Below are 25,097 nucleotides of genomic sequence, written 5' to 3' on the forward strand. Positions count from 1 at the left end.
TCCTGATTCCTCATCTAGTTAGAGTATCGATATAGAGGACAGGCCTACAATAATTGGGCTTCATATTCTGACTGTAGCTTGCTCTCGTGAGGGGGATCACTGTAGCTACAGACATATCATGTTGGGCTGGTCATTGCCTTGAGTGTGCCAGTAAATACCATAGCCCATCAGTTGCCAGTCAGTCTTGCTAGTTCATTGACTCCTTAGAGACACGCTATTGAGTACCAGAATGGTTTGGACTGCTCCTTGGACTGTTTGTGTGAACTTGTGATGAGTTTTGTTGCACTCTGGACTTTGTTTGTGTAGCTGTTCACTTTGTGAACTCCAAAGTCATCGACCTCAAGAAACACTAGCCAAGTTGCTCCCTTCCCAGAAAGAAACAGACCAGCAGTCTAACACCAACCAGTGGCTGAAACGGCTACAGGCTGTGAGTCATAGAAAAGAGGATCATCTTTCACTTCATACACTCAATGCAGAAAACTCCTTACTGAAGTTTTGTTACAGGCACAAAAAAGGAAAAATTGAAATGCTACCAGATTTTGCTGTTCTGGTAGATCCAGTCCCCGTTTCCACATTCAGTGTGAGCATGAATCAACAGCATAGTAATTTGTACTCCTGTTTCCCCTTCACTGCTATCCCAGATCTCGGTATGATGTTTTTTCAGTGCAATTTGGCCACCAGACCAAACTCCATAAACTGCTTGCTACTTTCTATGCAGTTGGTGTGGAATTTCAGGAGACTCAGTTCTCAGAAACCCAACACCCTAATGTTAAAAATTACAAATCCTACTGAAAAGTTCACAAAGCCGGCTGGGGTGGTTGAGCAGTTCTAGGTGCTATAGTCTGGAGCTCCGTGACCGCTACAGATGCAGGTTGCATGGATGTGTGTGATGTCATTAGGTTAGTTAGGTTTAAGTAGTTCTAAGTTCTAGGGGACTGATGACCTCAGAAGTTAAGTCCCATAGTGCTCAGAGCCATTTGAACCATTTTTGAAAAGTTCGCATTAATACCACAAACTCATCTGCATGCACATGTTGATTTGCTTTGGTATGGGCACAGGTTCTCAGGTAGAAAATTAATAATACACACTTAATTAGCAATGACATAAACAGAGACACTTCATGAAAGTCCCCTTGGGTTTGCTGTCAGATCCTAAAATCTACTTGATTTAGTATTGCAGCACTCCAACTGTTCGCCATCTTCAGGAGAAAGCTGCTGTTGCTGCTGAGTCCTGCTGAAACTGATACCAAGGCAGCAAATTGCCATCCTATACGGATGTCTGTATTACACATGGTGCATGTGCCACCCATCACAGTTGTTGCCCTCCAAGCAGGTGGTGCCACCCTTAGTAGAACACTGGCAGCAACAATACATCACACTCGAAGACTATTTTTACACTTGGACTAGCTACATAGAAGAACATTCTGTTTTGATGCGGGCTAGTACAGGGTTCATAGGTCTGCTAAGAGGAAAGCCATTGTCTCTATTAATGAAGTTATCTACCAACCTAATTACAATTGCCTCTTTATAAACACTATCCCAAAAGTTGGAAGAGTTGGCAACTATCATTGTCTTATTAAATTTCATTCTGTGTCCCTTGTTTAAGCAATGTTCTGCCACAGCTGATTTTTCCAGCTGTTGCAGCCTCATATGATGCCAATATTCCATGCACCTGTTCTGAACTGTGTGAATCGAGAGACTGATGTAAACCTTCCCATGTTGACACAGAACTTTATATATGCCAGGCTTCCTAAGGCACAAATCATATTTCACAGAGGCAAGTAGTGTCCTAATCTTGAAAAGTGGATGGAAAACATGCTTAGTGTTAAGACTACTTAAAATTCTTTCAGTCTTAAATGATATGTCCCCAACATTAGGGATAAAGGTCACAGATCTGTGCTCCTCTTTGTGCACTTCCAGGGATGGTCCAAAGTCCATAGCTCAACAAATCTGCTTCTCAGAGTATCCATTTTCCTTAAAAACTGCCATCAAATGTACAGATTTAGGGGTTAAACTCTCCATGTTAGAAATTGCATATACTCTGCATATCAGAGTCCTAAGGACACAATGCATTAGTATCATGGATAGCAACTCTTAGCATGCAGATACCGATTGGAATGTGTTGGCTTTCAATGAACACTATGCCTTAGAGTACCATCTTGTTTTCTGTAAATCTTGACATCAAAATATGGAAGCATTCTATCACTTTCAACCTCCAGGGTAAATTTAATTCTGGATGAAGATAGTTAAAGCTATCATCTGTCTACCTCCAGAAGCACATTGGTTGCAATGCTGAAGATCTCTTTGCTTTATTGTCAAAGTCCTCCATAAATAAATTGGTGACTGTGGGCAGTAAAGGACTACCCTTAGCCACTTCATCGTTCTGTTTGAAAATGTTGCCGTTCAGTGAAAGATATATGGCTGTCAGCACATGACGACAAAGCTTCACAAACTCTTCATGTAGTTTTATACTGAACAAACTCGTAGCCTCTTCCAGAGGAACTCGTGTAAATGGAGATACCAAACCAAAATTCACTAGTAAATCCATAGGTCCCAGCCTCAAAGATTTTAATTGTTGAATAAAATCCATTGAATTGTAGATATGGTATTCACACTTGACAACATATGGCCTGAAAACAGATGCTAAATACTTTACCAGGTTGTAAGTAGGTGCACCCAAATTACTGACTGTGGGGCACAAAGGAATCCCTTCCTTAAGTAATCTTAGCAGATCACACAGGAAGTCTCCAAAGAGACTTCCTGTTACAGAATTTATCTGCTCTGTAGAACAAGCAGTACACAGCCTACCTGAAGGTCAGGCGGAGGAATGCCACAGTTGTGTTGGTGTGGTATGATTATGTCTTTAAAATGGATTTACTACTCAATGACCCAGCTTACAGAAGACTACCTACTGTCCTCACAGAAAGAATTAAGCACAATACCCTTTCAGTTTTGAAAAAGAGCTTGTTGTCTGAAATTTATGTAAGAAACATCATCCTGGTGCTGCCATTCTGCCTAGGTTGTATTGTCTGCCAAAGTTCTATAAGGAAAGGGTTCCCCTATGTCCCATTGTCAGTAACTTGGGTGCACCTACTTATAAATGGGCAAAGTATGTAACATCTGTTCTCAGCCTGTGTGTTGGCTACAATTTGATGGATTTTATTTGACGGTTGAAATCTTTGAGGCTGAGTCCTTTGGACTTACTATTTAGTTTTGTTGTGGTATCCCTCTTTACAAAAGTCCCTCTGGAAGAGTCCCTGAGTTTGATAAGTGAAAACCTAGATGAAGAGTTGGTGAAGCTTTGTTGTCATATGCTGGCATCCACATATTTTTCAATTAATGGCAACATTTTCAAAGAGAATGGTGGAGTCGCTATGGGTAGCTGTACATGTACGCTGTATTGTAAACAAGATAGAACAGTGTTACAGATGTTGAAGAAATATACTACGAAACAGTGAGACTTATTTTAAAAAATAACAAAAGCTATTCCATGGAAGTCATTCAGGAACACGCACCCCAACATGCACACTTCCTATGAGGAGGTAGAAGACGTCTTGAAAAGGACGAAAATTAAAGGTGTGTGTGTGTGTGTGTGTGTGTGTGTGTGTGTGTGTAGGTGTGTAGGGGAAGGGGACCTCCAAATATGTAATGTACATCATAAATCAGTAGAATATAGATATGTAAATTGAAAGTGGAGAGAGAGAGAGAGAGAGAGAGAGAGAGAGAGAGAGAGAGAGAGAGAGAGAGAGCGGGGCGAGGGGGGTGGGGGGGGGGGATGGGGGGTGGGGGGAAGAATAGAGATGGATGGGAAGGGATTACTGATGTCAGCTGCATTGGGATATTATATTCAGTCAGTGGCAATGAGTGAAAATTTGTGCCAGACTGGAGTTGCCCCTGAGATCTCCTGTTTACTAGGCTGGTGCATTAACCACTGGCCATCTGGGACACACTGTTATTTCAACTGCGCCGACTATCTTTGCATGCCTCACGGCTGACCCACATTCCCACTGAGCACCACCTATCTGCAGTTCATGTCCATTTCCTCCAAGCTTGCTACTCAGAGATTTCCACAGGAAGTTGGACACACTTGTGCATCCGCAGTGAAGGACATGGATCCATTGCCCATCTAGGTAAATCAATTATATGAATGTCTGAAAGAACGGACACTATGCATTCGTATAATTGATTAACCTAGATGGGCAATGGATCCACATTCTTCAGTGCAGATGCGCAAACACGTCTGGCCTCCTTAGGTAACAAAGGTACTAATGTAAGTATGAAAAATGGAGAAAATGTAGAAAATCTCAAATGGACTAAAAGAGTCATTAAAGAGAAACTCAGAGTTTTGAGTAAATGATAATAGGATGATGAGAGGATATTCTGAATGAAGCAAAACAATTGAGAAATGTCTGTGAGTGGACGTGAGAAGATAAATGAGAATAGAGTGTGAAAAAATGGAAAACAGTGACACATGGACTTTAAAGTGAAAAACCTGGAAGAGACATGAGCCAGAGAAATAACTGTGACAATAATGAAAATAAAATGAGAGTGGGCATAATATACATCCAGGAGAATTGACAGTGGATCAACCAAGGATGAAATATGTGCAAGCCATCAGAACTCTTGCAGGCAAATGTTTGAACAATTAGGCACACTAATGGCAGTTTGCCAAAACATTTGTTGCCTTATGAAATTCTGTCATTAACAAACAATGACAATCTGAAAACAGCTCCTCAGTCTTTTTGATGCTGTTAAGTGCCAGATGAGTTTGTCCCTCCCTCCCTACCTCCCTCTCCCCCTCCCTTCACAAAATCTAAATCAAATCCAATAATGACAGAGTAGTTTGTGGATATTTAGAACCCTTGAGAATATTACATTTTATTGAAGTGTACAGAATTGAATGTGTACTAAAGTTCTCCAGGTGTTTGCTAGGTTAGCTAGTGACCCAGTTTTGTAATAACGTGTCAATAGCAATGCAGGCTCTGTCTCAAGACACTTGTGTTCTGAAATTTTTCTGGTGTAGCATATCAAACTAAATAGTCAGTCAGAAGTGTAGTGTGAATGTGAGAGCGTTAATGCCTCTGAATTAGAGCATGCAAGTGATAAGTGTACTGATGTGTGTCATGCGCATCATATAGTCTGAGTGTGTTTTCTCCTGCAACAGTGCTTGTGGCTCTCCTGTCCTCTCTTTCTCATCATCTATCTAAACTAATCTATCGCCTTCATCGTCGTCATTGTCACCAAATTCTAATGCACGTATGTCCTTACGAAGATTGATTTAATGTCCATCAGAGGTTAATTACACACATTGTTAATGTAAATGTAATGATAAATGTAGTTCACATAGTTTATAACTTATTATTATTATTATTATTATTATTATTATTATTATTATTATTCTTTCTTTTCTCAGACGTTATGTCTGGTCAAAAATGGAAAGTGATGCGGACCTTGATCAAGCGTGTCTTCCTTTTAACTGTACGGTATATGTTATATTGTATTTAGTAACTTTCGGGTAATTGAACAATTAAAGATTTCTGTAGTTGTATATACAAGTTTGGATGTAGCTGTATTGCATTGATGTACTGGTGGACATTGTGTGGTATGACTCCTGTAGTTGATAGTGTAATTGGTAAAATGTCAACTTTATCCTGATGCCACATGTCCTTGACTTCCTCAGCCAGTTGGATGTATTTTTCAATTTTTTCTCCTGTTTTCTTTTGTATATTTGTTATATTGGGTATGGATATTTTGATTAGTTGTGTTAATTTCTTCTTTTTATTGGTGAGTATGATGTCAGGTTTGTTATGTGGTGTTGTGTTATCTGTTATAATAGTTCTGTTCCAGTATAATTTGAATTCATCATTCTCCAGTACATTTTGTGGTGCATACTTGTATGTGGTAATGTGTTGTTTTGTAAGTTTATGTTGTAAGGCAAGCTGTTGATATATTATTTTTGTTACATTGTCATGTCTTCTGGGGTATTCTGTATTTGCTAGTTTTGTACATCCGCTAGTGATGTGATCTACTGCTTCTATTTGTTGTTTGCAAAGTCTGCATTTATCTGTTGTGGTATTGGGATCTTTAATAATATGCTTGCTGTAATATCTGGTGTTTATTGTTTCATCCTATATTGCCATCATGAATCCTTCCGTCTCACTGTATATATTGCCTTTTCTTAGCCAAGTGTTGGATGCGTCTTGATCGATGTGTGGCTGTGTTAGATGATACAGGTGCTTGCCATGTAGTGTTTCCTTTTTCCAATTTACTTTCTTCGTATCTGTTGATGTTATGTGATCTAAAGGGTTGTAGAAGTGGTTATGAAATTGCAGTGGTGTAACCGATGTATTTATATGAGTGATTGCTTTGTGTATTTTGCTAGTTTCTGCTCGTTCTAGAAAGAATTTTCTTAAATTGTCTACCTGTCCATAATGTAGGTTTTTTATGTCGATAAATCCCCTTCCGCCTTCCTTTCTAATTTATGTGAATCTTTCTGTTGCTGAATGTATGTGATGTATTCTATATTTGTGGCATTGTGATAGTTTAAGTGTATTGAGTGCTTCTAGGTCTGTGTTACTCCATTTCACTACTCCAAATGAGTAGGTCAATATTGGTATAGCACAAGTATTTATAGCTTTTGTTTTGTTTCTTGCTGTCAATTCTGTTTTCAGTATTTTTGTTAGTCTTTGTCTATATTTTTCTTTTAGTTCTTCTTTAATATTTGTATTATCTATTCCTATTTTTTGTCTGTATCGTAGATATTTATAGGCATCTGTTTTTTCCATTGCTTCTATGCAGTCGCTGTGGTTATCCAATATGTAATCTTCTTGTTTAGTGTGTTTTCCCTTGACTAAGCTATTTTTCTTACATTTGTCTGTTCCAAAAGCCATATTTATATCATTGCTGAATACTTCTGTTATCTTTAGTAATTGGTTGAGTTGTTGATTTGTTGCTGCCTGTAGTTTTAAATCATCCATGTATAGCAAATGTGTGATTTTGTGTGGGTATGTTCCAGTAATATTGTATCCATAATTTTTATTATTTAGCATGTTGGATAGTGGGTTCAGAGCAAGGCAAAACCAGAAAGGACTTAATGAGTCTCCTTGGTATATTGCACGCTTAATCTGTATTGGCTGTGATGTGATATTATTTGAATTTGTTTGGATATTAAGTGTGGTTTTCCAATTTTTCATTACTATGCTTAGGAACTGTATCAATTTAGGATCTACTTTGTATATTTCCAATATTTGTAGTAACCATGAGTGGGGTACACTATCAAAAGCTTTTCGGTAATCAATGTATGCGTAGTGTAGCGACCTTTGTTTAGTTTTAGCTTGATATGTTACCTCTGCATCTATTATCAGTTGCTCTTTACATCCTCATGCTCCTTTGCAACAGACTTTTTGTTCTTCATTTATAATTTTGTTCTGTGTTGTATGTGTCATTTTTTCTGTGTAATGACTGAAGTTAATATTTTGTATATTGTTGGTAGGCATGTTATGCGGTGATATTTAGCAGGGTTTGCTTGATCTTGAGGTTTCAGATAAGTTATTCCATGTGTAAGTGTATCAGGGAATGTGTATGTGTCTGCAATGTAACTGTTAAATAATTTATATCTAAAAACAAAGATGATGTGACTTCCCAAACAAAAGCGCTGGCAGGTTGATAGACACACAAACAAACACAAACATACACTCAAAATTCTAGCTTTCGCAACCAATGGTTGCTTCTTCAGGAAAGAGGGAAGGAGAGGGAAAGATGAAAGGATGTGGGTTTTAAGGGAGAGGGTAAGGAGTCATTCCAATCCCGGGAGCGGAAAGACTTATCTTAGGGGTAATCCTTGAACCATTACACCAACAACCTGAAAACAGCTTTCGCATCCCGCAACTACCCTCTCGACCTGGTACAGAAGCAAATAACCAGAGCCACTTCCTCATCCCCTCAAACCGAGAACCTCCCACAGAAGAACCACAAAAGTGCCCCACTTGTGACAGGATACTTTCCGGGACTGGATCAAACTCTGAATGTGGCTCTCCAGCAGGGATACAACTTCCTCAAATCCTGCCCTGAAATGAGACCCATCCTTCATGAAATCCTCCCCACTCCACCAAGAGTGTCTTTCCGCCATCCACCTAACCTTCGTAACCTCTTAGTTCATCCCTATGAAATCCCCAAACCACCTTCCTTACCCTCCGGCTCCTACCCTTGTAACCGCCCCAGGTGTAAAACCTGTCCCATGCACCCTCCCACCACCACCACCTACTCCAGTCCTGTAACCCGGAAGGTGTACATGATTAAAGGCAGAGCCACGTGTGAAAGCACCCATGTGATTTACCAACTGACCTGCCTACACTGTGAAGCTTTCTATGTGGGAATGACCAGCAACAAACTATCCTTTCGCGTGAATGGACACAGGCAGACAGTGTTTGTTGGTAATGAGGATCACCCTGTGGCTAAACATGCCTTGGTGCACAGCTAGCACATCTTGGCACAGTGTTACACCGTCCAAGTTATCTGGATACTTCGCACTAACACCAACCTGTCAGAACTCTAGAGATGAGAACTTGCCCTTCAGTATATCCTCTCTTCTCGATATCCGCCAGGCCTCAACCTCCGCTAATTTCAAGTTGCCGCTGCTCATACCTCACCTGTCTTTCAACAACTTCTTTGCCTCTGTACTTCCGCCGCGACTGACATCTCTGCCCGAACTCTTTGCCTTTACAAATGTCTGCTTGTGTCTGTGTATGTGCGGATGGATATGTGTGTGTGTGTGCGAGTGTACACCTGTCCTTTTTTTCCCCCTAAGGTAAGTCTTTCCGCTCCCGGGATTGGAATGACTCCTTACCCTCTCCCTTAAAACCCACATCCTTTCATCTTTCCCTCTCCTTCCCTCTTTCCTGAAGAAGCAACCATTGGTTGCGAAAGCTAGAATTTTGAGTGTATGTTTGTGTTTGTTTGTGTGTCTATCAACCTGCCAGCGCTTTTGTTTGGTAAGTCACATCATCTTTGTTTTTAGATATATTTTTCCCATGTGGAATGTTTCCCTCTATTATATTCATGTTAAATAATTTAGTTAGATGTGAATGTGTTGAGGTGAACTTCTTTAGCCAGAAATTTGCTATTTTATCTTTTCCAGGGGCTTTTCAATTGTGAGTAGAATTAATTGCTTGGGTGACTTCATGTTGCAAAATTATCACTTCAGGCATTTGTATTTATTATCATTATCATTATCATCATCATCATCATCATCATCATCGTCATCATCATCATTATCAATATTATGTGTTCTACCGAAAGGTAGGTCTTCACATGGCTGTTCTTTTTGCTCTTCTGTATTCTGCTACTCTCTTCATTTCCTTGTAGCTTCCAGATCCTTCAGTTTATTTGTTTATTCATTCAACAAAAAAGCATTTCCAGATACAGGGACACAGCACAAACATAAAACAAAACAGTAACATAACACAGTAAGAATACAGTATTATTTCAGTAGATACATAAATTTTAGCTTTATCTACAAAAGTGCTTGCACTGCTTGCAGTAGCTGCACTATCTTGCTTCAAGTCGCTTGCATCTCAAATGTTCTAAAAGTTCTGTTACTGAATAAAAGCAGTGATCAAATAAGAATGTCCTTAGGGTTTTATAAAAGAGTGTGAATGATGATATGATTTTTACCTAATGTGGAAGACTATTGTATATTTGTATACCACTGTTTATTGTGGAACTTTGTATCTTATGTCCTTTCTGACTGGACATGAACATCTTTTAAATTCTTTTTAACATACATACAGTTTCCTAGTATGTACATAAAATCTTTAAGTGGGCTTAGGCTTTCTTTAGTCGCTTGTTTACCAGTGTGGTTTGACAGCAGAAGATAAAAAAAGGGAGGCCACAGTTTTATAATTCCACATTTAAAAAATCGTTCACACAGCAGGATCATATAAACGTGTTTGACCATTACACAGACTGTCTTATGGGTGACATAATAATAAGCAGCACTGCTGTGGAGAAACAACTGGAAGACTTGAAAACAAATAAGTCACTAGATCCAGATGGAATCCCAATTCAATTTTAAAAAGAGTGCTCTACATTATTGGCCCCTTACTTAGTTTGCATTTATCATGAATGTCTCGACCAGTGCAACGTGCCAAACGACTGGAAAAACGTGCGGGTGACTCCTGTGTACAAGAAGGGTAAAAGAATGGACCTCCAAAATTGCACACCAATATCCTTAGCATTGATTTGCTGCAGAATTATAGAGCATATTCTTGGTTTGCATATAATAAATTTCCTAAAACCCAAAAAGCTCATATCCATGAATCAGCATGGCTTTAGACAGAATTGCTCATGTGAAGCCCAGCTTGCTTTTTTCCTCACAATATAGTGTGAACTATGGATGATGGGCAACAGGTAGATTCAATATTTCTAGAGTTCCAAAAAGCGTTCAATATGGTACCCCACTGCAGATGTGCATATGGAATAGGCTCCCATATATGTGACTGGCTCGAAGATTTCTTAAGTAATACAACCCAGTATGTTGTCCTTGTCAAAAAGTGTTCATCAGAGATAGGGGTAACATTAGGAGTGCTCCAGGGAAGTGTGATAAGACAACTGCTATTTTCTGTATACATAAATGATATGGCAGACAGGATAGGCAGCACCCTTTTGGTGCAAAAGCCAATATTGAAAGTACATTGTTCTGGATGCCAACTCTAAACAAATGAAAGGCATCTAATCCAAATATGTTTTCACTGTCTCTTGATTTCAACACAGTAAAATTCATTGTCCTGGAGTGAGATCTCTAAGTGGCAGGCAAATTACGCTGTCCAAGTACTGGGATTTCCTGTCTGTTGTAAGCAGTGAGGTGCTTGCTAGATTTAGAAAGGTGTGGTGAGCCTAACTGTTTATACATGGCATGATTAAGCAAAGTTACTGAGGCACCTGTGTGTAACTGAAAGTTGGCACTATGGCCAGCACTTCATAATGAGACAAACAGTTTGTTTGAACATTGTTGCACAGCACTAGGTCAAGGAGGAGGCACAACCTGAATCTTACTTTTGCCAGAACCTGTTGCAGGTTTTGAATACACATTGTTCACTGCCTGTCCATGAGCCTGTTTTTTTCTGGGAGAGGGCAAAATTGGCATATTTGTGCCATTGCAAACAAACTGCTTGGACATGGCTTTTTTTTTCTACATGTGTAACAAATGCGTTACCTGATGGGCAGTCCTGTCTTTTATGGCAAGCAAAACATCTAGGACAATACTTCACTAAATTGCCTACATATCTATGTGGCTGTCCACACGGCTGTGTACATGCTTGTTGTTGCGACTGCTTGGGGCGGTCTCAAGCAAGGGGCGACTTGACCCAACAAATCATGCCTGGTCAAACTTATCAGCCACTATGGCACCCAGATCATATTGTTCTAAGATTTAAAATACTTTGGAAAGTGATGGATCAGAGTACTGTAAGACCTATTCCCACACTCTAATATCTGGGAGATTGAACGTTATAGTATCACGTATCATGAGATTACTGTAAAAGTTGCCGCAATTACACTTAAATTTATGCTTCCTAATAGTCATGACTGTTTATTCTGTGTACCATTGGTGGTACATCTGCAAGTGAAAGAACTGATATCTAGTGACAGCTACTTGGGCTAGCTGGTCATAGTACTGAGTTAATGCAGTGATTACTTGGTCATAGGCAAGTTCATTGGGAGACATGGTTGGGAATAGTTTTTGTATTAACCTGACCACTGGGGGCCCTGCAATCAAAAGAAAGTATTGTAACTTTACTGTGCCTTTAACATGATGAACTTGGCAATGTGCTTGGAAGTGAGCCATGACTGTGGAGGAAGACGTTCTTCTGACTGCTCCCATCATCTGGCTTGCGAGACAAGAGGAACATCCTCCTGAAAACCACTGCTAGGGCACACACCTAGACCTGAGGGTGTGTCCTGGAGCAATTGCGTGTCCTGTCGATGGCGGTGGTGGGTCCAGGTCTATTGGGTCAGAGAGGGGGGGACGGGACGGCAGGGGTGAGGGTGCATCATTGATCCACTCCTCCTGGGGTTCCCTCATGGCACCAGTGGGTGGCTACGAAGGGCGCAATGTCCCTTGAAGCCCTGAATCTGGGGGAAGAAAAGCTGCAGAATCATGGGGAAAATGACATGCATAAATGTGATTCTGGTTGTGGCACTGCAAACCATCTGGGCCTGCAATCAAGTACATAAAAGAGCCAATGTGTTCCTGGATCATACCTCTTTCCCAGCGCCCATGGTTACCATATACCCTGAAAAAAATAAGATTGTGGGGCACAAAGTGATACTTGTGGACCAATGATGGCACCAGATGCTGTGATGGTTGTAGCAAGTGTAGCACCATCCAATGGCGGGGGCCATGCAGAAGTTCCGCCTCATGGGTCTCATGGTGGGAGTGATGGGAAGTGAGAAAGAGTTACAGCACCTATTCCCGTGTTTGGGTACTAAGTGTTCTGCTTCTCCATTGGACTACAGGTGAAACAGAGCACTTGTTAGATGACGAGGGCCATTTCGTTCACAAAACTGTTCAAAGTCACATGAAGTGAACTATGGTCTGTTGACCAACACGAGCACTTCTGGCAAACCGTCAATGGAAAATATGGAGGACAACACTTGAATGGTGCTGCATGATTTGGTAGAAGCCATAGACACTACAAATGGAAACTTGCTAAAGCGGTCTACCACTATGAGCCATCAAGGGAGAAGATATTGTTTGGTGGCCAGTATCCTCTTTCTACAACATAAATGGCCACGTGGATTAACAGGGTTCTTTATTTACATGAACAGAGAGCTACTTATCTTCAATAGGGTCTGTGTGCCATGGTACAGGTTCAGTACTTGCAGACAGTATCGGCAGTCTTGCTATAGACACAAATCTGGATGTTATGTACTGGCATAGCCTGTGCTGAACTGTGCTACTCTGTGAATAAATGACAGCAAATGCCAGCTTGGAGTAGTGAGTGAAGTCAGTCCATCTGTGAGCTGATGACTGAGACTGACTGGCTGACTGATTGACTGTGCTGGTGAGACTGAGCCCTCTGATCAGAGGCAGCAATCTAAATACCTGTGGTTGAGAGGGTGTTGGTAGCGTGTTGCTTCCAAGTCTGTCTTTGGCATCTCTCCTGATAGGCACACTTGATCCAGTGCCTACTATCGATCTGCTACATTTTTGTCAACTGGTGTACTGGTGACAGCTTATATCAGCACAATATGTGTATGCCATTTGAAGTTATTTTGAGGTTGTGTGCCTAAAAACATTGTTTCCAGAGAAGATGAAATTTTGTTGGTGTTTATTGTCACACTGGTGTTGCATACATCACTTTTTAAACAGAAATTTAGGCATGTTGATTTTTGGTGTTTATCAGTAGCTTATCCCTCTCAAACCGTCTATTCAGCTGTGCTGTAGTTTTATTTGCACCTGTCTGGAGCTGACTTGGGGTGTTCCTTGTAATAAGGATGCACATGTCATCTGCAAAAAAAGTATTTGTGTGTGACTCAAAATTTAAATCTAAGTCATGGATATACAGGAGAAAGAGGATTGGCACAACTGTGGATCCATGAGGGACTCCTCATTTTAGAAATTATAAACATATCCAGGTATTTTTGTTTAGTTCATGTTTTATTTGTATTTTCTGTATCCTGTTTGTCACGTGCAATGTGAAGCATTTAAGTGCAGTGCCTCTAATGCCATATGCTTGGAGCCTGTCCAACAGTACATTGTGGTCCAGTGTGTCAAAGGCATAAGTCTAAAAAATGCCAATGGCACTTTCGTTTTTGTCCAATGTTTGCATGGCATTGTGTATAAATTTGTAGATAGCACTAGTTGTTGATTTGTTTTTCCTGAATCCATGCTGTGTAACAGTGAGCAGTATGTTTTTCTCTAAAAAGTTCATTAACCTATTATAAATAAATTTTTAACCAAACAATGGAAAATGCAGGATGGAATGTAACAATACCTGAGAAGTAAAGTTGCTACTCACCACACACACACACACACACACACACACACACACACACACACACACACAGATGCAACTTGCAAACGCGTCTGCAGTCTCAGAGGACTGAAACCACACTGCGAGCAGCAGCACCAGTGCGTGATGGGACTGGTGACTGGGTGGGGGTACAGGAGGAGGCTGAGGCAGGGAGGGGGAGGGATGTATGGTGGGAGTGGTGGACAATGAAGTGTTGCAGTTTAGACGGAGGGCAGGAGAGAAGGTGCGAAGGGTGGAGGGGGCAAGTAGCGGAAAAGAGAGAAATAAAAATAAATTAAAAGACTGGGTGTGGCGGTGAAATTATGGCTGTGTAGTGCTGGAATGAAAACAGGGAAGGGGCTAGATGGGTGAGGACAGTGACTAACGAAGGTTGAGGCCAGGAGGGTTACGGGAATGTAGGATGTATTGCAGGGAAAGTTCTCACCTGCACAATTCAGAAAAAGTGGTGTTGGTGGGAAGGATTCATATGGCACAGGCTGTGAAGCAGTCATTGAGATGAGGAGTATCATGTTTGGCAGCGTGTTCAGCAACAGGGTGGTCCACTTGTTTTTTGACCACAATTTGTTAGTGGCCATTCATGTGGACAGACAGCTTGTTGGTTGCATTGCCTACATAGAGGGAAGCACAGTGGTTGCAGCTTAGCTTGTAAATCACATGACTGGTTTCACAGGTAGTCCTGCCTTTGATGGGGTAGGTGATGTTAGTGACCGGACTGGAGTAAGTGGTGGTAGGAGGATGTATGGGACAGGTCTTGCATCTAGGTCTATTGCAGGGGTATGAGCCATGAGGTAAGGGGTTTTGTAAGGATGGACGAGTATATTGTGTAGGTTCTGTGGATGGTGGAATACCATGGTAGGAGGGGAGGGAATGATAGTGGGCAGGACATTTCTCATTTCGGGGCATGATGAGAGGTAATCAAAACCCTGGCAGAGACTGTAATTCAGTTGCTCCAGTCCTGGATGGTACTGAGTTACGAGGGGAATACTCCTCTGTGGCCGGACTGTGGTACTTTGGTAGGTGGTGGGAGACTGGAAAGATAGGCATGGGAGATTTGTTTTTGTACAAGGTTGGGAGGATAATTACGGACATTGAAAGCTTCAGTGAAACCCTTGGTATATTTTGAGAGGGACTGTTCATCACTGCAGATGCAATGACCACAGGTCGCTAGGCTGTACGGAAGGGACTTCTTGGTATGGAATGGGTGGCAGCTGGTGAAGTGGAGGTATTGCTGGTGGTTAGTAGGTTTTACATGGACGGAGGTACTGATGTAGCTATCTCTGAGGTGAAGGTCAACATCTAGGGAGGTGGCTTGTTGGGTTGAGTAGGACCAGGTGAAGCCAATGGGGGAGAAGTTGTTGAGGTTCTGGAGGAATGTGAATAAGGTGTCCTCACCTTCAATCCAGATAGCAAAGATGTCATTACTGAATCCGAACCAGGTGAGGGGTTTAGGATTCTGGGTTTTTAGGAAGAATTCCTCTAGATGGCTCATGTATAGGTTAGCATAGGATGGTGCCATGCAGGTGCCCGCAGCCGTACCGTGGATTTGTTTGTAGGTAATGCCTTCAAAGGAGAAGTAATTGTGGGTGAGTATATAGTTCGTCATGTAGACTAAGAAGTAGGTTGTTGGTTTGGAATCCATAGGGCATCTGGAAAGGCAGTGTTCAACAGCAGTAAGACCATGGGCATTAGGGATGTTAGTGTACAGGGAAGTGTCATCAGTAGTGATGAGCAGGGCACCGTGTGGTAAAGAGACAGGAACTGTGAATGGTTAGCATATTTTATATAGGAGGATAGGTTCTGGGTAATAGGTTGAAGGTGTTGGTCTATGAGAGCAGACATTCTCTTTTTTTTCTATGATTTTACTGAAGCCTTATAAGGCAATTGGTCTATACTTTTCTATATTTCATTTGTCACCTTTCTTATGAATAGGGACAACTTTAGCAATTTTTAAACAATCTGAAAATATGCCTGTCAGAAAAGATGAATTTACTGTATCTGCAGTGAAATTTTTGTAATACATTGCTTTTCGATGCAGTCAGGAATATCATCAGTTCCTAATGACATTTTCTTGAGAGTTGATACAACATGGATGATTTCATCTGGAATTGTTCCACAAACATAGATTGAAGAGGAACATGACTGCACTTTGTAGTATCTGTTTTGTCACTGATAGTTAAATTATTTGTGATATCTGCAGGGTAACACCTGAAAAGATTTGTGATGTGTTGAGAATCAGTTACACTCTTGTTGCCATGGTTCAGAGTGAGATTTTCTATTTTAGGGGACACTTTTCAGTTTTCATTTGACAGTAACTGTGAGGTTGAGCAGTAGCTCTTTCTTTTGCTACTTCCAAGAAAATCATTAATGAAATCCCCACACAGCACTATTGATTTCTTGTCGGGATGGAGCCTATTTAGTACAGATTCAAGTTTATTTAGGATTGACTCAAAATTTCCATTTGGGGAGAGATAAATTCCTGCCACTACGTTTGCCACACTGACTTCAATAAGAGCCAGCTCAGAGGTCCTTTCTGCATTGAGATACTGAAACTTATTAATAGATTTATGTTTTAGAACTTGCTTGATGAAAATTAAAGTACCTCCATTTTTATAACTGCTTCTCCAGAAGTAATTTGCTAGTGTGTACCCTGGTATAGAAAAAGGAGACAATTCAGTTAATATCTAGCCAGACCCTATAATGCCCAGAACACTGATGAAGTGGAGTTCTGTATTTAGTAAAATCTGTACATTTAAAGTTTTGTTTGTTATTGATTGAATATTTTGATGGCAAACAGAAAGACCTGTGCTTAAGACAGTGTTACTACTCAGGGCCCATACTGGTTGAAAGCACCGATGATGGCTGTTAATCCGTTGAAATCAATTTGCAAAAGTGAATAATAAAACATGATTTTGTGACTGGTTGCTGCATATTTGGTAATTTTAGAAAAACTTTACTGGTGCAATTTATTTGATTGCCAGTACTGATTTTTACATTAATATTAGAGTTTCCTAAGGCCATTTTTATTACACCACTAACCTTATTCTTGCTTGATAAGGATTTGTCCACAAAAAAATCATTTGTGTGCAAGTGTAGAGTCTTCTCCTGAATTGTTGAGGTCCAAATATTTTCTTTCAGTGAGCTGTGGATCACTTGTGCATAAGAGGGACATAATTGATTTTTTGGTGAATGGAGGCGATGTAGAGATGGATCTGTTTTTTTTTATATTCTATGTCTTATCTCTGATTTCTTGATGACACATCTGTTTATTTTTTCATCACAAGCTGCTTCCCCTCTCCATTTAAATGTGGTCCATGTGTAGTATGAAATATAGGTCCTATACAGTTTCTGTATTTTCATACTGTGTGCACATTTTCGAGAACAGTACATTTGCAGCACTTACCTCTTTTTTTACACATGACTACAGAGGAAAATCATATCAGTGTGGAATGGTCATTAACAGAACATTTATATGAGTCAAGTGTCCTAAACACTTTTAACTTGTCAGTGGCTTTCGAGGTTTCTTTTTTAAGTACATCATTTGCTCCTCCAAACAACACAAAAATCATTATGAGTTAAATTAATGACTTCAGGCAAGTAGACGAGTTTTCCTGTTCCAGACACAGGAGCAACAGTCTTAACAAATGCTGTTGCATTTCCAACCTTTTTGTCATTGATCCAAGTAGCAATCCCACTACTATGATGTCAGCAATGACAATAAACTTTGTTACTATTTCATATTCTGACACATTGGGGCTGTACATTGTTATGGCTTTCAGAATGAAGAGCAGATACTTGTGAATCTTCATTAAAGACTGGAGCATCAAATTTTTGTACGACCTTTTCTTTTGTCAATTTTGAAGCTCAATAAGGTTTGTAGTATCAATTAAGGCATCTTCTTTTTTCTTGGTGCTGTGTGTCTCAGTCGTTTATCTTACCGGAGCTACTTTCGAGATTAGTAATGGTGTAGTTCATCTTGTCTGCTGAAATTACACTACAGTTTGTTGGACTTTCCTGGTGAATAGTGTGCATTTTGGAAAGTTGCAACTTTTTGTTTTTGTCTTTCCATATTTGTACATCTGTAGTTAGCACAGAAACAATTTCTTCTTTGCTTCTTTCTTGTAGGCTTAATTTTGGGACACAACACTTCAAGCACAGCCACAGTTTATTCTTTGGGTCTGCTTTTACACAGCTGTTTTACATTTTACACATGATTCCTTTGATACTTGTCCCTTTGCAATAATATTCGTTTGTTTTTTCCTCCATGCAGTTAACGTTTTCTGCAGATGATGTGGACATATACTTTCAAACACTTGAGTGTCTTACCTAATTTTTTCTTATATTTTTCAATCAATTGGTTAATGGTATGAAGCAAAATGCATTTATGATTGTCATACACAATCCTAGTTTCACAGTCTGGCACATTAATGTCATCCACCATCTTGTATCTTTTCCTGTCTTTCATTCTTAATGCAGACATTAAACTTTCCAATGCATTCACTGTCAAACAGTCGCATCACAACATGTGAACAAGCCAGTTTTTTTCTTTTACTTATAACTTCCAAGAGTTTTCTTCTCTTCACTATTCTTTCCAGCACCTATTCATCAGTCACTCTCTGCACCCGACTAATCCTTTCCATCCTCCTTCACATGCACATCTCAGATGCTTGCAACCTCCTTTTGTCCTCTTTTTCTCAATAACCATGTTTCAACTTTCAACTGCATGGAGTGCCGCAGTACCTAGTCATTTCTTGAGCTCTTTATCTAGCTTCCCACTTAATAAGTTTGTCTTTCTATTGACAGCTTCCATATCTACTGCAATTAAAGCTTTGGTATCCTGGTGGCATATTTGATCTTCCATTATTATATTTTCTAGGTATTTGAAAGCTGTCACTTTGAAAATTTTAATTTGCCATATCTTAATATTAGCTATTTTATTTCCTTTGACAACCACCACTCTTTGTTTCTTTTTTCCTATTTATCTTCATATCATATTTTTCTTTCAGGTCTTTTAACATTTTGTTTGCACTACTTTCACTTCGTGCTAGTAACACCATATCGACTGCAAATAATATACATACTATTCTTTTTCCTTCAACACAAACTAATTTTTTTTCCAATTAAGCACTTCTCAATAATTTCTTCTAGGTATGTCTGAAAGAGCAGAGCAGGGAGACAGCAGCCTTGCTTCATTCTCCCTCTGATCACACTTTCCCCATTTTGTTATCAGTCCAAGAAAATGACTTGCAGGGGAAGATAAGATTGAGGGAGCACGAGTTCTAGCAAAAAATAATAGTAGCTCAATCTGTTGACATTATTTCAAGATATTTGCTAAACCAGCACATTAAATATGAGTAAGCAGTTAATAATTTCCCTGGATTATTTTATTTATTATTATTATTGTTATTATTTTCTCATTAAGCAGTAACTTAATTTTATGAGTAACCATTTCAGGAGTTGTTTAAGAAGCTGTACCATGTTCTGCATTACTTTTGACTACTAACCACATGTTATTAAGGTGATATTGTACTCTGTTGTGACTATGGGAAAGTGGTTGATGGGCTAGAACCGATTGCAACAATGAAATTCAAAAATATATTTATTGGGTAATATGTATCCTCATTTAGGTATTTATATTCCATTCTAGATTTACCAGTTCTGCATTTGTTGATAACTTTGTTCTACAGATACACACATGGTATAGACATGTGGAGCTTGGGATGCATACTGGCTGAGATGCTTTTGGGAAAACCTCTATTTCCTGGATCATCGACAATCAACCAGATGGAAAGAATTATGAGTGCCTTACCAACACCATCAAAAAGTGGTTTGTTTCTTACAATAAATGATTTCATAAACTGAGAACTAGTTTTTCTGCTTAGTTGGTTACTATATTTTAAACCTAACATTTCTGCAATGGCAGATATGTTCAACACCTTTTATATCTACTAGTTGATCACACTAATGTAAAGATAATCTCACTCTTTGAGCAGTACAAGTAACCCTGGATGAAGTTTTGAAAATATTAATGCAGAACTTAGAGAAATGGTCAGACAGGACCAGCATCCACACATGGATGTGACTGACATTTTAATGCATCTAGGAAGGGGTGAATTACACAGCTAATTCAAAGAAGCATCCATTCCGGCCAAAGCATTACCCATCCTGTTCTAGTTGTTTCCAATATTTTCACAAGACATTTTTAGAGTAAAGTACTGTGTAAGATGTAAGTGCAAAGTAAATATAGTCACAGTTAGATGAGCTACTAGTGAGACCACAAAGTACATGTTGCACAAAGCAATGGGTCTGGAAAAGTACCCAATGAGTACCTTTCATCAAATCCTAAGAAGCCTCATAAACAAAAAGAAAGAACTTCTACTATCAATACAGGAACTAGAAGAGTAAGTGAAATATCAGCAGGTGGGTCATGCTTATCAAATGTCATTGGAAATCACTTCAGCTCAACAGACAAATTTAGGCAGATACTTATGTAAGAGATGAGTTATGAATAAACTAAGGAGACTTACTCCGATTTATTTACAACAAGAGATGTATACACAGGATCCTTACCAGAAACAGTGCAAGCTAACATAAGTCCGTATTCCAAAGTAAAGCTGGGTCCATGCCACATCAAAGTTTTGCATATGGCAAATAAAATCCACAATATTAACACCTAAGCCAAACCAGTAACACATTCACTGCACACTCCACAGATTGCTTCACAACCGATGCAGACCATCCATGGGCAAACTTGTATGCCAAATGGTCCCATGGTTCTGTCAGAGGGTGCTTCTAATGACAAGAACTTGCTGAGTAATGGCACCACAGAATTTTTCGTTAATGACATGACAGCTGTTTGGTTTCCATGGTCACTGTATGTGGTGCCACTATATCATCCCCTGCTGTCTCCTTCCCCCACCCAGCATGACTGCTGGGGGAAATGATGCAGGCAGTGCATGGTATGAAGGAGTTGTCTCTGGGAAAAGTGACAGGTCGAAGTCCATGGGCATCGCTTTGGAATGCTGAGGCTCGATGGGAGATACATAAGTCATCATGAGACCAGAGGGTCCACTGGGGCAGACAAGCTGTTGGCTGCTGACCATGGTGGTGGAGTCAAAATTGATTTCAATGGTGCTGCAAAATCTATGGGCAGAGGCCACAGTATACATCATGGACCTGTAGCAAATGAAGATTATCTCATTGATCTGGGTTAGGTGGTACCATAACTGCCAGGCCCACACTGAGGTGCCCACCTCAAAGGGAGAGACCTTGGTGAAGATGTGTGCTGGCGGTGGTGAAGTGTATCTGAGAGAGTGCAAAGATGGGAGACCATGACGCCATTTCACTGTATTGCAGTCTGGATAGCCCTGTAAGTTGCTAGAAAACCACAGAGGGCATCATTTCTTTACAGGTGACAGCCACAAGGTAGTTCTTAAATGTTTCAAGTCCAATTGCCAAAGTTTGAATCCAAAATAGGTTAGGGATGGTTTTAAGAAAATACACTTGTGTGGGTTGGATTTGAGTCAATTTTCCACAAACCTCTGGAACAAAATCTCATCATTGTGAAGGTGATCGTCTGGGGTTGCACTTGTGACTAAATGTCATTAAATAATGAGGCACACTCGAGAATATCTTGGACAAGTGATCCATAAAACACTGAAATATATCATGGACTGAAGAGATACAACAAGGTAAGCAGCTATAAAAATATTATGAAAAGGATGGTTGCTACTCACCTTATAGTGGGCATGCTGGGTTGCAGAGAGACACAGCAAAAACGTTGTCAGGAAGCGAGCTTTTGGCTGACAAGACAACCATTGAAAATAGACAAAACACACACACACACACACACACACACCACACACACACACACACACACAATCACAGCTCTCACATGCACAACCACAGTCGCTGGCAGCTGATGCCAGACTGCAAGCAGCAGCGCATGTTGGAAGAGGCAATGGGGTGGTGGGGGTAAGGAGGAGGCTGGGCAGGGGGGAGGGGCGGGCAGGTTAGGGGTGAGGAATGGTAAAGTGCTGTTTGTGGGAGCATACAGGGATGAGATAGAGAGAGGGTGGGGCAGCTAGGTGCAGTCAGGAGGTTAGACTGAGGGCAGGGGTAGAGGGAAGAGGGGGTAGTGGAAAAGGTGAGAAGTAAGTGGGATGGTAGAATAGAGGGCTGTGTATTGCTGGAATGGGAACAGGAAAGAGGCTAGATGGGTAAGGACAATGACTAAAGAACGTTGAGGCCAGGAGGGTTACAGGAACGTAGGATATATTGCAAGGATAGTTCCCACCAGCACAATTAAGAAAAGCTGGTGTTTGTGAGGAGGGTCCAGATGGCACAATCTGTAAAGTAGTCATTGAAATGAAGAACTTTGTATTGAGTGGCATGCTCAGCAACAGGGTAGTCCAGCTGCTTCTTGTTGGTGGTCATTTATGTGGCCAGGCAACCTGATGATTGTCATGCTCATGTAGAATGCAGCACAGTGGTTGCAGCTCAACTTTCAGATCACAAGACCTGTTTCACAGGTAGCCCTGCCTTTGATGGGGTAGGTATGCTTGTGACCAGACTGGCGTAGGTGGTGGTGGGAGGATGATGTATAGGACAGGTATTGGATCTATATCTGTTACAGAGATTGGAGGGATGAGGCAAGGAATTAGGAGCAGGGGTTGTATAGGGATGGACAAGGATATTGTGTAGGTTTGGTGGATGGTGGAATACCACTGTGGGAGGGGTGGGAAGGATATTGGGTAGGACATTTCTCATTTCAGGGCACAGCAAGAGATGTCGAAACCCTAGTGGAGAATGTGATTTAATTGCTCCAGTCCTGGGTGGTACTGAGTCGTGAGGGGAATGCTCCTCTGTGGCTAGATGGTGGGACTTCGGGACATGGTGGGTGACTGGAGAGATAAGGCATGGGAGACCTGTTTTTGTACAAGGTTTGGAGGATAATTACAGTCTGTGAAGACCTCAGAGAGAGATCCTCAGTATATTTCAAGAGGTACAACTTGTCACTACAGATATGATGGCCACAGGTGGCTACACTGTGTATGGAAGGGACTTCTTAGTAAGGAATGAGTGGAAGTTGTCAAAGTGGAGATATTACTGGTGATTAGTAGGTTTGATATGGATGGAGGTACTGATGTAGCTATCTTTGAGGTGGAGGTCAACATCTAGGAAGGTGGCTTGTTAGATTGAATAAGACCAGGTGAAGTGAATTGGGGGAGAAACTGTTCAGGTTCTGAAGTAATGAGGATAGGGTATCCTCACCGTCAATACAGATCACACAGAAGTCATTAATGAATCTGAACCTGATGAGGGATTTGGAATTCTTGGTGTTTGGAAAGCAGTACGACAATGGACATTAGGGATGTTAGTCTAAAGGGAGGTGGCATCGATAGTAGTGAGCAGGTCACCATGTTGTAAAGGAACAGGAATTGTGGAGAGTTAGTAGAGAGAATGGTTGGTATCTTTTGTATCAGAGCGTAGGTTGCAAGTAATAAGCTGAAAGTGTTGGTCTACAAGAGCAGAGATTCTCTCAGAGGGGGCACAGTAACCAGCCACAATGGGGTGTCCTGCAAAGGTTTATGGACTTTAGGAAGCATATAGAAGATGGGAGTGCAGGGAGTGGTAGGGATGAGAAGAGAGGTTATGGGATGGGCCTAAGTATTTGAAGAGAGACAGGAGATCGTGCTGGATTTCTGGAATGAGGCCACCGTAACAGGGCTTGTGAGTGGATGAGTCTGACAGCTGGTGGAGCCCTTCTGCCGGGTAATCACTGCAGTTTAAAACAACAGTAGTGGAGCCTTTGTCAGCAGGTAGGATTATAAGGTGAGATCCATTTTTAGGTGGTGGTGGTAGCAGTTATAATGGTATAGGCCATATGACATATTTAGCAAGAGCTATGATGCTGCATACAAGAGGATTTGAAAATATACCTTTGTGATGTCAACTTTACTGAATAAAGTGCTGTTGTCTAATTTTGCAAAGGGTGCATTTGGTGTTTGTAAGGGATAAATTTACAATGCTGCCTTTGCTCTGAATGTTACTTTGAAACCACCACAGTCTAACATGCCAAAATGCCAACTACCAGAGGAGTGGCCCATTAACTGTGAGGAATAGCCATTAACATGCCTTCATGAGTGGATCAGCCTGCTTCACCTTGCAAGTGATGTGAGCTTTGAAATCAATTGTTTTCCTTCAAACTAGTGAGAAAATTTGAACAAATATGTCACAGAGAGTCTTTAAGGTGGCACACCTTCAGGTTGGATGCTGTGCCCTGTTTCATGAACCTTAAATCCAAAACATAGAAAGACTAGCAGAAGTGATAGGATGGAGGAAGGGGAAACTGTTGGATACAGGATGTGGGACACTGGCTTACTGGAGATTTAGGCCAGGCCAGCACATTTATGGAAGTGAAGGATGTGTTACAAAGGTAACACCCATGTGCAGAGAAGCTGGTGGTGGAGGGAAGTATCCAGAGAGCCTAGATTATGATGAAGTCATTGAAACTGAGCATGTTATACTCAGTTGTATGTTACGCCACTGGGTGGTCAATTTTGTTCTTGGCAAGAGTTTGACAATGGCCATTCATGCTAGTGGACAGCTGGTTGGTTGTCACGGGCTAGTGGACAGTTGGTTGGTTGTCACACTGACATAAAAATCTGTCTAGTGTTTGCAGCAGAGTTGGTATATGACAAGGTTGCTTTCACAGATGACCTGGCCTCTGATAGTGTAGGATAAACCTGTGATCAGACTGGAGTGAGAACTGCTGGGTGGATGGAGTGGGCATGTCTTGCATCTTGGTTTCCTACGGGGATATAACCCCTCTGACAAGTGGTTGGATACTGTGTATGTTGGGGAATGGAACATACTTTAGGAAAGGTGGTGAAGATCTTGGGTAAGGTGTCTCTCATTTCAGGGCATTGAGATAGATAATAATGAGTGACCTGATGAAGAATTGGTTCAGTTGTTTCAGTCCAGGGTGATGAGATAAAGCTTCTTTGTAGCTGATTTTTGGTCACGATGGAAAGACTGGTAATGTTTGATGATATGATATGGGAAA

General features: G+C 40.8%; 1 protein-coding gene across 4 annotated transcripts in view; it reads left to right on the forward strand.

Annotated features, from left to right (window-relative positions):
• LOC126279037 (mitogen-activated protein kinase 15-like) overlaps window positions 1–25,097 on the forward strand; it is a 171,378-nt gene that overhangs the window by 77,089 nt on the left and 69,192 nt on the right. For all 4 annotated transcript variants that reach the window (XM_049979437.1, XM_049979440.1, XM_049979438.1 and 1 more), the window contains one exon: window positions 19,717–19,856. In XM_049979437.1, the coding sequence (XP_049835394.1) occupies window positions 19,717–19,856 (140 nt within the window). The remainder of the gene's footprint in view (window positions 1–19,716; window positions 19,857–25,097) is intronic.

This window comes from Schistocerca gregaria, chromosome 6 (genome assembly GCF_023897955.1).
Source record: "Schistocerca gregaria isolate iqSchGreg1 chromosome 6, iqSchGreg1.2, whole genome shotgun sequence".
NCBI lineage: Eukaryota > Metazoa > Arthropoda > Insecta > Orthoptera > Acrididae > Schistocerca > Schistocerca gregaria.